Source organism: Pteropus medius, unplaced genomic scaffold, assembly GCF_902729225.1.
Source record: "Pteropus medius unplaced genomic scaffold, Ma_sr-lr_union100, whole genome shotgun sequence".
Lineage (NCBI taxonomy): Eukaryota > Metazoa > Chordata > Mammalia > Chiroptera > Pteropodidae > Pteropus > Pteropus medius.
Genome location: NW_024342470.1, coordinates 1,888,667 through 1,900,993, shown reverse-complemented (window position 1 = coordinate 1,900,993; position 12,327 = coordinate 1,888,667). Strand labels below are relative to the sequence as shown.

The following is a 12,327-nucleotide window of genomic DNA, read 5'->3' as shown; positions in this document are numbered from 1 at the left end:
GGAAGGATTTTCTATGTTCATGGATTGGAAGAATCAACATAGTTAAAATGGCCATATTACCCAATATATAGATTTAATGCAATCTCAATAAAAATTCCAATAGAACAAAAAAAAAATCAGATTTATATGGTAGTATAAAAGATCCCTAAGGACCAAAGCAATCCTAGGAAATAAGAACAAGGCCAGAGGTAGCACACTACCTGACTTCAAATTATACTACAAAGCGGCAGTAATCAAAACAGCATGGTATTGGCAGAAAAACAGACACACAGACCAATGGAATAGAATTGAGAGCCCAGAAATAAACCCACATATATATAGGCAAATAATTTTCAACAAAGGAGACAAAAATATGCAATAGAGGAAAGAAAGCCTCTTCAATAAATGGTTCTGGGAAAATTAGAAAGCCACATGCAGAGGAATGAAACTAGACTGCTGTCTGTCACCTACATCAAAATTAAGTCAACATGGATCAAAGACCTAAATATAAGACCTGAAAGAAAAATTGCATAGAAGAAAACAGGTACTAAATGCATGGACCTTGTTTTTAGAGAAGATTTTATGAATTTGACCTCAAAGGCAAGGGAAGTAAAAGCAAAAATAAATGAATAGGAGTATATCAAACTAAAAGCTTCTGCGCAGCAAAAGAAACTGTCAACAAAACAAAGAGGCAGCCATCTGATTGGGAGAAGATATTTGCAAACAATGCCTCCGATAATGAGCTAATATCCAAAATATGTAAAGAACTCATTCAGCTTAACAACAACAACAACAAAAAAACCAATCCAGTTAAAAAATGGGCAGAAGACCTGAACGGTCACTTCTCCCAAGAAGACATACAAATGGCCAACAAACATGTGAAAAGATGCTCAGCTTCACTAGCTATTAGGGAAATACAAATCAAAACCACAGTGAGGTACCACCTCACATCTGTAAGAATGGCTATCGACAAGACAATATCTGTAGAATCTGTAGCAATGTCGTTTCTTTCATTCCTGATATTGCTAATTTGTGCATTCCTGATATTGCTAATTTGTGTCTTCCTTTTATCCTGATCAGTCTGGCTAGAAATTTATTTTACTAATCTTCTAAAAGAACCATTTTTTTCAGGTTTTAAAATTTTATTTGCATATTTAAAAAATTGTGCATTTTAATAATTAAAATCATTTGAACAATAAAAAAATGGGACCCTGATTAAACTGTATTTTACAGCCTGCAGGACACCAACTTGATTTTTACTTTAGATTTCACTGTCATTCCATCCAGCTTCTGCCTTCACCAACATGCAAGTGCTTTTCCTTCCCTGCCAGCCAGTCAGGCAGATAGATGGGAAAGGCAGGTGTGGCCTTCATTGTCAGTAGTTCTTTGATGTGAAAAGGGGCAGCACAGTCATTTGAACTTGATCCACCCTCTTTGCATTTTACCAAAGTAAACAGCTAAAAAGTAAAATAAGGAAGGCAGTGCTTGTGGAATGTGTGGTGCATATTGGTGATGCCTGCCTTATTACGATTCACCTCCTTGCTTCTGTTCAGTTGTTCCTTTTGAAGGCAGTGGATTTTTCTCTTGCATTTCTGTCTTCTTCAGTTTTGACTTATTGAATTTCTCAATCTTAGCCATATCGGGTTCGTCAGACATGGTTGCAGAGGAAGCAGAGTAGGTGCATGAACCAGTGAGTCCTGTCTGCTCAGTGGCCGTCACTAAGTGCCCTGAAAGAACCAGTTTTTAGATTTATTAATTTCTTGTTTATTTCATTGGTTTCACTTTGGCCTTTATTATTTCCTTTCTTGTACTTTGAACTTAATTTGCACTTCTTTTTCTAGTTTCTTAAAGTGGAAGCTGAGGTCATTAGTTTGAGACCTTTCTTTTCCAAGAGAGGCGTTTAGTGCCATAAATCTCCTTTTAAGTAATATTTTAATTATATACCACATATTTAGATAATTTTATTTAGTTCTTCTCATTTTTATTCAGTTCTTATTTCCCTCCTGATTTCTTTTTTTGATGCATGAGTTATTTAGAAGTGTGTTATTTAGTTTTAAGATGTTATTATTGATTATTGTGGTCAGAGGATATACTTTGTATACTTTAAATTATTTTAAATTTTTTGAGACTTACTTTATGGTGGAGAATATGGTATATTTTAACAAATATTTGTTGTTGTTCTCATCTAGAGAAAGCAATTGAGCTACGTCTGGCAAAAATTGACCATACTGCGGTTCATCCCCATTTACTTGACATGAAGATTGGACAGGGGAAGTATGAGCCAGGCTTCTTCCCAAAGCTGCAGTCTGATGTGCTTTCCATTGGGCCAGCCAGCAACAAGTGAGTCAACCCCAGAGATTCTCTGATCTAGCTCTTTAATCATAGATCTCTAATCATCCAGTATCTATACCTGAGCTGATAGAAGACCTCTGAATTTTTAAAGCGAATATGGAGAAGACCCAACTATCTAGGTCATTCACTTGTTTGAACAAGAAGACAGGTGACAAAATATCATCAGCTCCTGTCTCCACTGTGCAAGTTGATGTAGCTCCACATGCCTATGAGCTTCAAAAAGCCAAGCTGCAGATGGGTTGAAATTATCTCATGACTGACTTTCATACAGACACCTAGCATTATGTCTTCAGTAAGTAGTGGTTGAAATAATTGGTGTCTGAGCCGAAAGTAGATAACTCAGCAGGATTGCTGTTCTTTAGTTATTTTTGGAGATGAGTGTATCAAAGCCCAGACAGAGTTGATTGAGTATAGTTTTGGATCTGCATGTGTAGTTTTTGTAGATGTTTCAAGAGAGATATGACTTTATTCTCTTGGGAGTTATTTTTCTAGATCAGTTACTGACCTTTAAGCTAATTTTCCTCAAGTTCTCTGAGCTATCTCTGGTGATTTTGGTGGTTTCACAGCATTGGTCCCTAGACATTCAAGTTTTCTCTTGTCATTTGACCTTATTGTCCTAGTGGGATGTTCTTAATTGCTTGTTTTTATTGTGTCAGGTGGACAAAAAGGAATGCCCCTGCCCAGTGGAGGCGGAAAGATCGGCAGAAGCAGCACACTGAACATCTGCGTTTAGACAATGACCAGAGAGAGGTAAGACACCTTAAGAATGACAATGCTACATTCTCCTTTTCTTTCCTATTCCCTTGGCTTCTGGTCTTATTCAGATGTCCTAGCAATGACCTCATTCATGTCTGAATGTGGAGCAGAGGTACAGTGACTACTGAAATAAGAAGGTAATTTGAGATAGAAGAATGAAGCAGACAACTCCATGGATTATAGCAGGATTTATTGTTGGGTGGTTACTTATAGGGTGAAGTCAGAGCAGAGGTCGAAGATCATCTGCGCAGACTGTTGAGGTGGCCTTCACTCCACCTTCAGACACTTTTCCCAGTAAAGAAGCGTTAATAATAGGATTAGTTCCTGATGCCTGTTACCAGTCCTAAGTTATGACAAATCTAGGATGTATGATGTTCTTCAGGTGACAGCTAGCCACCAGCCATGTAGTTCCTCTATGAGCCAGGCTCTCTTTGCAACTCCATTCAGGAATGATGTGAGAGTTTACAAGAGAGCCTTTCGCTGTCCTTTCAGTACTCCCTCATGCATCATACTCACTCCCTGGAGAGTGTGACAGGAACCACAGAAGATAAGAGTCTGAAACTTTGGAATAAATTCTTTTAAAATTTGTGAGACTTTTCTTTGTGTGTGGTATGCTAGCAAAGAAGTAATTCTTTTAGAGTGAGAAGAGATGCTGAACTTGGGTTAATGCTGTCAATCTCTGAACCTGGGGAGGGGGTTACTTTTTCCTATTTTTTGTGTATCTTAATTTAAAACAGATCATCTTGACTTTTTTTTTTTTCTTAGAGGAACAAAGGAGAGGAATGTTGTTATCAGGTACCTAGGGATCGAGGATTCTTGAATTGACCTTTTGAGACCTCATTGCTTGTAAGCTGAGTTTCTCAGCTCTAGTATAACTTGTTCCCAGTAAAGTTTCTAGTTATAAACCTAAAGTTGGAGACCCTGCCTCACTTAGTTGCAGAAAAGTTATGAAAATGGTGTTTAACCTTCAGCAACCTATTCGGGAACTTATTTTTTAGAAAAGACCCTGAAATTTGAATTTTATACATATAAAACTTAATAAAGCATGTTGTTTTCATATGTGTCCAGCACCTCAGTGAATGGGAAAATAAATAACATATATTTGCCTCTGCTATTTTGAAAGGAATAAATTAAAATTATAAGATATGTTATGAATTTTTAACTGCTGATTTGTAGGATACAGTTGTGCTTAGAGTTTTTGTGAGGGTGGCTTAAGGGGTGTTAGGTATTGATGTTATTTAAAAGTTTCCCCTTGGTCTTCCGTGTCACCTCCATATTACTTCTTTCAGTAGTGTTTATTGAGCATACTTTCTTGGTCAAAATCACTATATTAAGCACTTTGAAATATAACAATGACAAGAAAGTAGCTTTGTCCTCAGAGAATACCATTTTTTTAAGGGAGCAAAGTCAGGTACACAAAAAAACTTTAGTAGAAGAGTCTATTTAAAGGACCATGTGAGAGGCAAGGCGATGTTTGATCACTGATTAGAGAAAGCAGAGGTCAGTTACACCTGGGGTAATCATCAAATAAGACTGTTTAGTGGAGTCAGAATCTGTTTAAGCCTTGGAGGATGATGATAGGATTGTTAGAGATAAAGAAGAGCATTTTAAGTAGAGGAAATGCAGGATCAAAAATTTGGTGATTATTGTGTAATAGAGGCTGTGGGCAGAATATTTTGGAGGAAGGATGTACTAGAAGTAGCTAGCAAGTTAGGCAGATAGCAGTAGTCCAGGAGATAGCAGTTGAAACCTAACCTTGAGGGTTGGTGGTAGGGGCAGATTAAGGGGCCAGAAGATAGAAGAGACAGAAACTACTGGAATAAATATGGTAAATATGGGGGAAGAGGCAGTTTGAGGTAAAAGTGTTGGCTGTGAAGCTAGGATACTGAGAGGATGTTAGTATGCAGTTTACTGCATTTATGCGGGTTCTATATGAAAACAAACAGCATATGGAGAATCACTAGCACATTGTAGAAAGGTAGAAAATACAGTTGTTTTGAGTGTGCAATCTTATTTTTCAGGCTCTAATTTTAGCAAGGTTATACTTTATAATGACAAGGGTAGATATCTTTGATATGGACAGAGGAGTTAAATTCCTCCTAGCTTAGTGGGAAAATGATTTTCTTAATAGTACGCTGAGATTTGGTTGGATTTGCACACTGAGTTATATACATGGTTTTGGCAGGTATTGTGTGTGTGTGTGTGTGTGCGTCGTGTGCTGGCAGCGTGCATCTTGATGTTACCGCTGCAATATCATTAAAGCAAAAGGTAATTGAGGCTACTGATTCGGGGCCGCACATCTGAAGCAATTCATCATATTATCCAGTTTTCGCTTTGTTACAGAGCTACATTTTAAACTTTCTGCCCTCCACTTTAAAGAACCTACTCGAGGAAAGAAGCGGTAAGGAAAAGTACCAGGTATTAGTACCCTCTTCACGAGCACCCATCCGGTACCCACCTTCCCTGTAAGTTTGTGTGCATTCAAAGGTTTGTTCCTGTTGTGTAAGTACATCCAGGAAGCCAGAATATGGGCAGCACCATCCATAAACCCAAACTGTCCAGCCTCTCCATCGGTGATTTACTTTGACCAACTGGAAGTTTGTGAGACCTGCTTAAGAATGCCATAACAAGGTGAGCTGGGCCTCTGTAGCCAATGTCGCGAGTTCAGCCAAAGTGAGACAAGCCTTGGCTCCGACCCATTCTTTCTTGGTTTAAAATATTGTTAACATAATGAGATAATTGCTAATTATAAATCCTTGACCAATTTATGGAATTAAGTGTATTTATTTCAAATAAAAGAGCCATTAATCAAGAGCGGCACACTTTGCTTGATGCAAACTTAATATGTATTCTTTGATAAGGAAATGGATGTTGTTTTGTTTTGAATATCTTGCATTACTTGAAATCATTTGTAGTTAGATTGTCTACCCCCACCAGATTAGTCTTACACATAAAATATTTTTGCGCCTATTTTAATTTGATATGGTGATTATACGTCGCACAAAGCAAGAATTTATATTGGAGTGCTACTATGTCATAAGCTCTATCCTCTTAACATATTTTAAAGTGCACAATATTGTATTGTTAATTATAGATATTATGTTGTATAGCAGATCTCTAGAACTTGCTTATCTTGCATACTGAAACTTCATATCTACTGAGCAACAATTCCCTATTTTCCTCTCTTCCTGGTAAACAACATTCTATTCTCTGCTTTTGTGAGTCTATTTTAGATGCCTCATATACACGGGATCATGCATTATTTGTACTTCTGTGGCTGGCTTATTTCACTTAGCATAATGTCCTCTAGGTTCATCCATGTTGCAGCAAATGTCAGAATTTCCTTTTTTAAGGTTGAATAATATTCCATTGTATATGTTGATATACCCTCTTATTTACCCATTCATCTGTTGATAGACACTTGGGTTGTTTCCATATCTTGGTTATTGTGAATAATGCTGCAGTGAACATGGGGTATAGGTATCTCTTTGAGATTCTCATTTCAATTTTTTCAGATATATACTCAGAAAAATGATTGCTGAATCAAAAGACAGTCATTCTTAATTTTTAATGTTTTAGTTATGAATGTAATTTCTTGGTTTTAAAATTTTCATTAATATAATGAGATGTATAATGTTTCATAAAAATGTATCCTTTCAACCAAGTCAGTAAACCATACTTCTTAGGACAATTCAACTCAGTCTCTACTGTAATCTTCTGTTTATTTGTCAATAAGAAAAAATTTTCCTGCATTTTCAATTTGCAAGTGGTAGTCATATATAGGATGAAATAAAATATACTTTCTCTTGTTGAAGAAATGATTACTGTTGCAAGTTAAATTGATATAGTAATACTGATATTTTGTATTCAGATATTTTTTAAAACAGCTGCTGTCAGTTCACTCTGAGCCATTGATATCTGTGATTTCCACACAGTGTTGTTTTTCCTCTGTCAAGAACATTGGTGATGCTGCCTTTCATGAAAGAGGGCTTTTCTATTATCTCTGAGATTTGTTTTCCAAGACGCTGGCAATCATTCTCAGGTTTTGAGGTGCAAGCCCAGTCAGTTACAACTTCCTTATGTGCATTGCCTGGTCAACAATAACTGCAAAATACATCCCGGTTTCAGAGATGTTACTATATGGAAAAATGTACATCTTAGAATTAAAGAAATACAGTAATCAGTCTAACACCACTAAGTGTTGGCTAGCACATAGAGCAAGCAACAGGAACTCTCACACTGCTGGAGATATAAATTGTTGTGACCACTTTGGAAAACAGCATGTTGTTATCTGTCATTCTTCTCCTTGGTATATTCCCTAGAGAAACCTTTGCTGCATGACCCAGGAGATGTATATAGCAAGTTTACAGTAGCATTCTTTATAATAGCCATAAACTGGAAACAACCCAAATGCCAATCAGTAGGAGAATCAATAAGTAAATTGTAGTATATTTTTATGGTGCAGTGCTCTATACAGTGGTGGAAATAGACAACAGCAATACCCATTAATGTGGATGAATTTCACAAACAAAAAGAAGTTGAGTGAAAAAGCAAATCACAAAAGAAAACATACTGGCAAAAGTAAACTATGCTGTTTAGGAATGCAAATATAGTTGATAATTATTTCTTTGCTTTTCTGTACTTTTATTGTATAAATCAGGATACTGGTCACTTTTAGAGTGGCAAGATGATTGGAGGGCATGTGAGGTGCTTCAAAGGTATACATGGGCAACATTTTATTTCTTAACCTGAGTGATGGTTACAATAGTATAATAATGTGGGTGTATATATCTATATATATATATATACATATATACACACGAGATATTTCACAATAAAAACATTTTAAGTAGTAACACTGGAAAGAAATAAGCCAAAGTGTTAAGAGTTGTTGCTTCTGAAAGTTAATATCAGTGGTGATTTTTACCTTTGCTCTTTAGATTTTTATGTCACAAATTTATAACATGAATAAATCTTACTTAAGAACTTGAACTTGGGCAGATTTAGGTTCAAAGGCCAGATGTGCTACTTCTTTGTTATGTGATTTTGGCAAGTTACTTTTTTTTTTTTAATCAGTAAATTGAGACCTTAATTTTTCTTATCAATAAATTGGGAGCAGTAATAATACTTATCTCAGAGTCATTAGGAGGCTTAAATGAGATAACGCAATGCTTGATACAGTGCCTGACACATAGTAGTAAGAGCTGTGTTTATCATTATACAGTGCGTGTTTTTGTTTTTCTGTTACAATAAGCATTTGAAAATTTTTACCTAAAAGTAAATTATTCCTCCTCAGTTTTTTATTCCCTTGACAGGTACTTCAGATACATTTCTAGGATTAAATGCTTGAAGATTTGTTGAATAGGGTCAGTTAAGTAGAATCAGAGAATGTCAGAAGTTAGCATGACCAGAGGGTTCAATTCAACTCTTTTCATCTCATAAATGCAAAAACTGAATCCAGAGTGATGAAATCACTTGCCCAGGGTTATACAGTGATTACTGTGTTCTTATCTTCTTTACTAAACTTTTAAAGAATGCATTCCATCATAACCTGGCCTGCCTGGTGGAGAATAAATACGCTCTATGTCTCTGGGTTGTACTCATCTTACGTTCCCAGCCTAGCAGAAGTGCTGTGCAGGTGGCCACAACCCTCTCCAGTTGCACGTGATCCTGCTCACTGTGATTATCTAATCCTACCAAATGATTCCTTGTAGACCAAGAGGATGCTGGTGGAGAAGATGGGCAGAGAGGCTGTGGAGCTAGGGCACGGGGAGGTCAACATCACAGGGGTGGAAGAGAACACCTTGATTGCCAGCCTTTGTGACCTCCTGGAAAGGATCTGGAGTCATGGGCTACAAGTAAAACAGGTAAAGAATGTCTAGCCTCTCTTTGCTGAGCAAACTGTCCTTCTGTTTTCACTTACTAGCTTTCCCATACTCTTCCAGCTGGCTGGCTTGGAAGAAAGTGCATGGTGTGCATGGAGTGAGACTTGAAATAGCTAAGCAAATAATTAAATAAATATGATTCAAACTATTTTCTTTAAAAATAGGTTTCATAAATGTGTGTGTTTGTCAGACATTTTAAAAGTGGCATCTTCCATCCTGCAAATATTGCTGAAGGCCAGACTGATAGATCCTGTTTGACAGCTGGCCCAAGTCTGGAGATGGAACACAAAGAAAGAGAAAACTTGGAGCTCAGAAATACCAAATATACTCTAAGGGTCTTTCACTCTCCCAGTGGATAAAGGTCTATCATTAACATCTCCTTTACATGCAGATAGCTTAACCATCTAAAGATTTGAGAGAAGACTGCAGGAAGTTGAGTAAGTTTGATTTTAACTGCTTTAATACACAGAATTTTCCTTATTTCAGAATACTCTACTATGAATAGTTAGTCACGGTGATCAACTTTTTATTTTTATGCATTTTTAAATTTGAAAAGAACTTGAAATGTTTTCAAAGCAATTTTATTATAAACAATTTAGAAAACACTTAGCAGTATCCAAAAAATAGTTATTGAGGGCCTACAGTGTGCCAGATACTATTATAGGTACTTTTGAGATACCTTAGTGAAGAAAACAGATCAAGATCTCTGCCCTTTTGAAGTTTCCATTCTCTGTGAGGGTGGAGACAGTTTACCATGTCTGTCCTTTAAGGCATTTTTCTTTGTACTTATACTCATGTACAATTAATTGTACATTTAAAAATCAAACAGAACCACGATGAGATAACTTTTCACATCCACTAGGATAACTAAAAAAAGACAGACAATGACAAGTATTAGTGAGGATCTGGAGAAATTGGAACCTTCATACATTGTTAGTGGCAATGTAAAATGGTGCAGCCACTTTGGAAAACAGTCTGGCAGTTCCTTGAAATGTTAAATGAAGTGTTATAATATGACCAAGCAAGTTTACTTCTAGCTATGTACTCAAGAGAAATGGAAACATATGTAAAAACAAAAACAAAGCATGTACATAAATGTTCATAGCAGCATTATTCTTAGTAGACCAAAAGCGGAATAATCCAAATGTCCATCAGCTGATGGATATATAAAGTAAATGTGGTATATCCATACAATGGAAAATTATTCAGCAATAGAGGAATAAAGTATGGATACATGGTACAACATGGATAAACTTTTGAAACATACTAAGTAAAAGAAACCAGTCACAAAACCCACCTATTGTATGATTCAATTTAAATAAAATGTCCAGAATAGACAAATCCATAGACAGAAAGTAGATTAAAAGTTGCTAGAGGCAGGAGGGAGAAATAGGGTGTAACTGCTGATGGATATGGAGTTTCTTTCCGCGGTGATGAAAATGTTCTAAATGTAGGTAGTGGTAATGGTTGTACTACTCTGTGAATATAATATTATATTCACTATTCTGTGAATATAATCAAAACCAGATTTTTTTAGTGCAGAAAATTATATACTTTATAAGTGTGAATTTTATGGTAATGTGAATTATATTTCAATAAAACTTTTTTAAAAATCTAGATGAGATCATACTGTACATAATGTTTTGTAATTTGCTTTTTCTGTCTCATAAATATTTTTTCCATGTCCTCAACTAATTTTAGGTGATAGTATAAGAAGTGTTTAAGAGCTCAGATTATAAATCAGATAGACTTGGGTTTGATTCCCACTTAATTTTATGAAAATGAGCCAGGTACTTAGCTTCTCTAAGGTTCTGTTTTCTCATATGTGTGATGGAATTTTAGAAGTACCCACCTTCATAGGATTCTTGTGAGGATTTGAAAAGATAATTCATGTAAAGCACTAAGCTCAGAGCCTGGTATCTGGGAAGTTCTCTATAAATGTTTGTGATTATTATTATTCTAAAATCTCAGTTTTAATTACTGTATCATTGTATAGATGTGCCATACTTGAATCAATCCCTTATTGTTGGTCATTTAGGTTATTTCTGATTTTTCAGTATTATAAACAACACTGTGATTATAGATTTTTTAAAAAATGTTAAAAATTGTATATCACATTCCTAAAATTTTCAGAGCCCCGTGGTGCAGTAGTAACACTGTGGGCTTCGGAATTAGAAAGACTTAGATTTGAATCCTAGCTCCATTGGGTGACTTCAAGTGATTTGTGATTTTTGAGTCTTATCTTCCTTATTTGTAATACAGAGTTAATAAAACTTACTGTTCAGGGTTGTTATGATAATTATTTATGAAATAAAAATAGGTACCTGGCAAGTGGTGGGTATATAACATATGACAGCTGTATTATGCCAGGGTCTACATGAAGGATTTCTATTTCCTGTTATCTGTAACAGATAAATAGAATATATATATAATCATTTTATAATTTTCCTTAAACTTTAGCAAGCCCAGCACTATAGTTGAGCTCTTTCAGCTTTTTGGTAAAATACATGCACCCAAAAGTTTTTAATATTTGCCGTAAAAATCTGTCGGCATTTAAAAATGCATATATCATCATGTATTCTAAACCTGTCTTCTAAGGCCTTGCAGCCATATTCTGCAAGAATTACCACAGCATGGGGAATTTCTTTTGGAGTCCGTTTGATTCTCTTCTGAGTTTGGATAGACAGAGGCTACTTGTTTGGTGAGAAACCAGTACAAAATAATGGGGGCTTTTCAGTTGAGGTTCCATTTTGTTCTGCATCCTGCTTCTGGAGTGCTAAAAGTGAAGTACTGACTGTGTCACCAGGGGGAGGTGAGGGCCTGTGCTTGTTGGCAGGGCATTTATGCTCTCAGAGACACATATGCAGCTGGGGATTGACCCTATGTTGAGCTCCTACAAGCATGTTCCTTAGGGCTCCATTTTACTAGCCTGTGTGTAGAGCACCTTTCTCCTGCTGAGACATTCTTCAGTTATGTTCCAGTTCAAAGGTTATAGCCTGATTACCTACCTGGTCTCCTTCATGCATTTGGTGCATGATCATGCACAGATTGTGACCTAATTCACTCTCAGAGAGTGATCTTAAAGCCCTCTTCTGGGGGCACCTTAATGATCAAATACCCATTTTTATTACTTAAAAAGTAAGGAGAACCTAAACAGCAGTTTTTGCTGCTAGCCTCCTAAAAATTATTAACCATGGCTGTCTGTGTGCTGGGCTGCCTGTAGCAAGTCCTCATAAGAACCTCTGTTATCCTCACTACTCTCTCTGGCTTTCGATGACGTAGTCCAAGGAGATGGGTGTCCTACTCTAGTATATTTTTCTGACAATAAGAGGTGAAGTTTGGTTTTTCATAATAG

General features: G+C 36.3%; 1 protein-coding gene across 1 annotated transcript in view; it reads left to right on the top strand.

Annotated features, from left to right (window-relative positions):
• The window catches only part of DENND5A (DENN domain containing 5A), a 77,496-nt gene that overhangs the window by 49,248 nt on the left and 15,921 nt on the right, over window positions 1–12,327 (top strand). Inside the window, 4 exon segments of the mRNA XM_039863542.1 lie at window positions 2,169–2,319; window positions 2,988–3,105; window positions 5,612–5,660; window positions 8,746–8,954. Of these exon segments, the coding sequence (XP_039719476.1) occupies window positions 2,169–2,319; window positions 2,988–3,105; window positions 5,612–5,660; window positions 8,746–8,954 (527 nt within the window).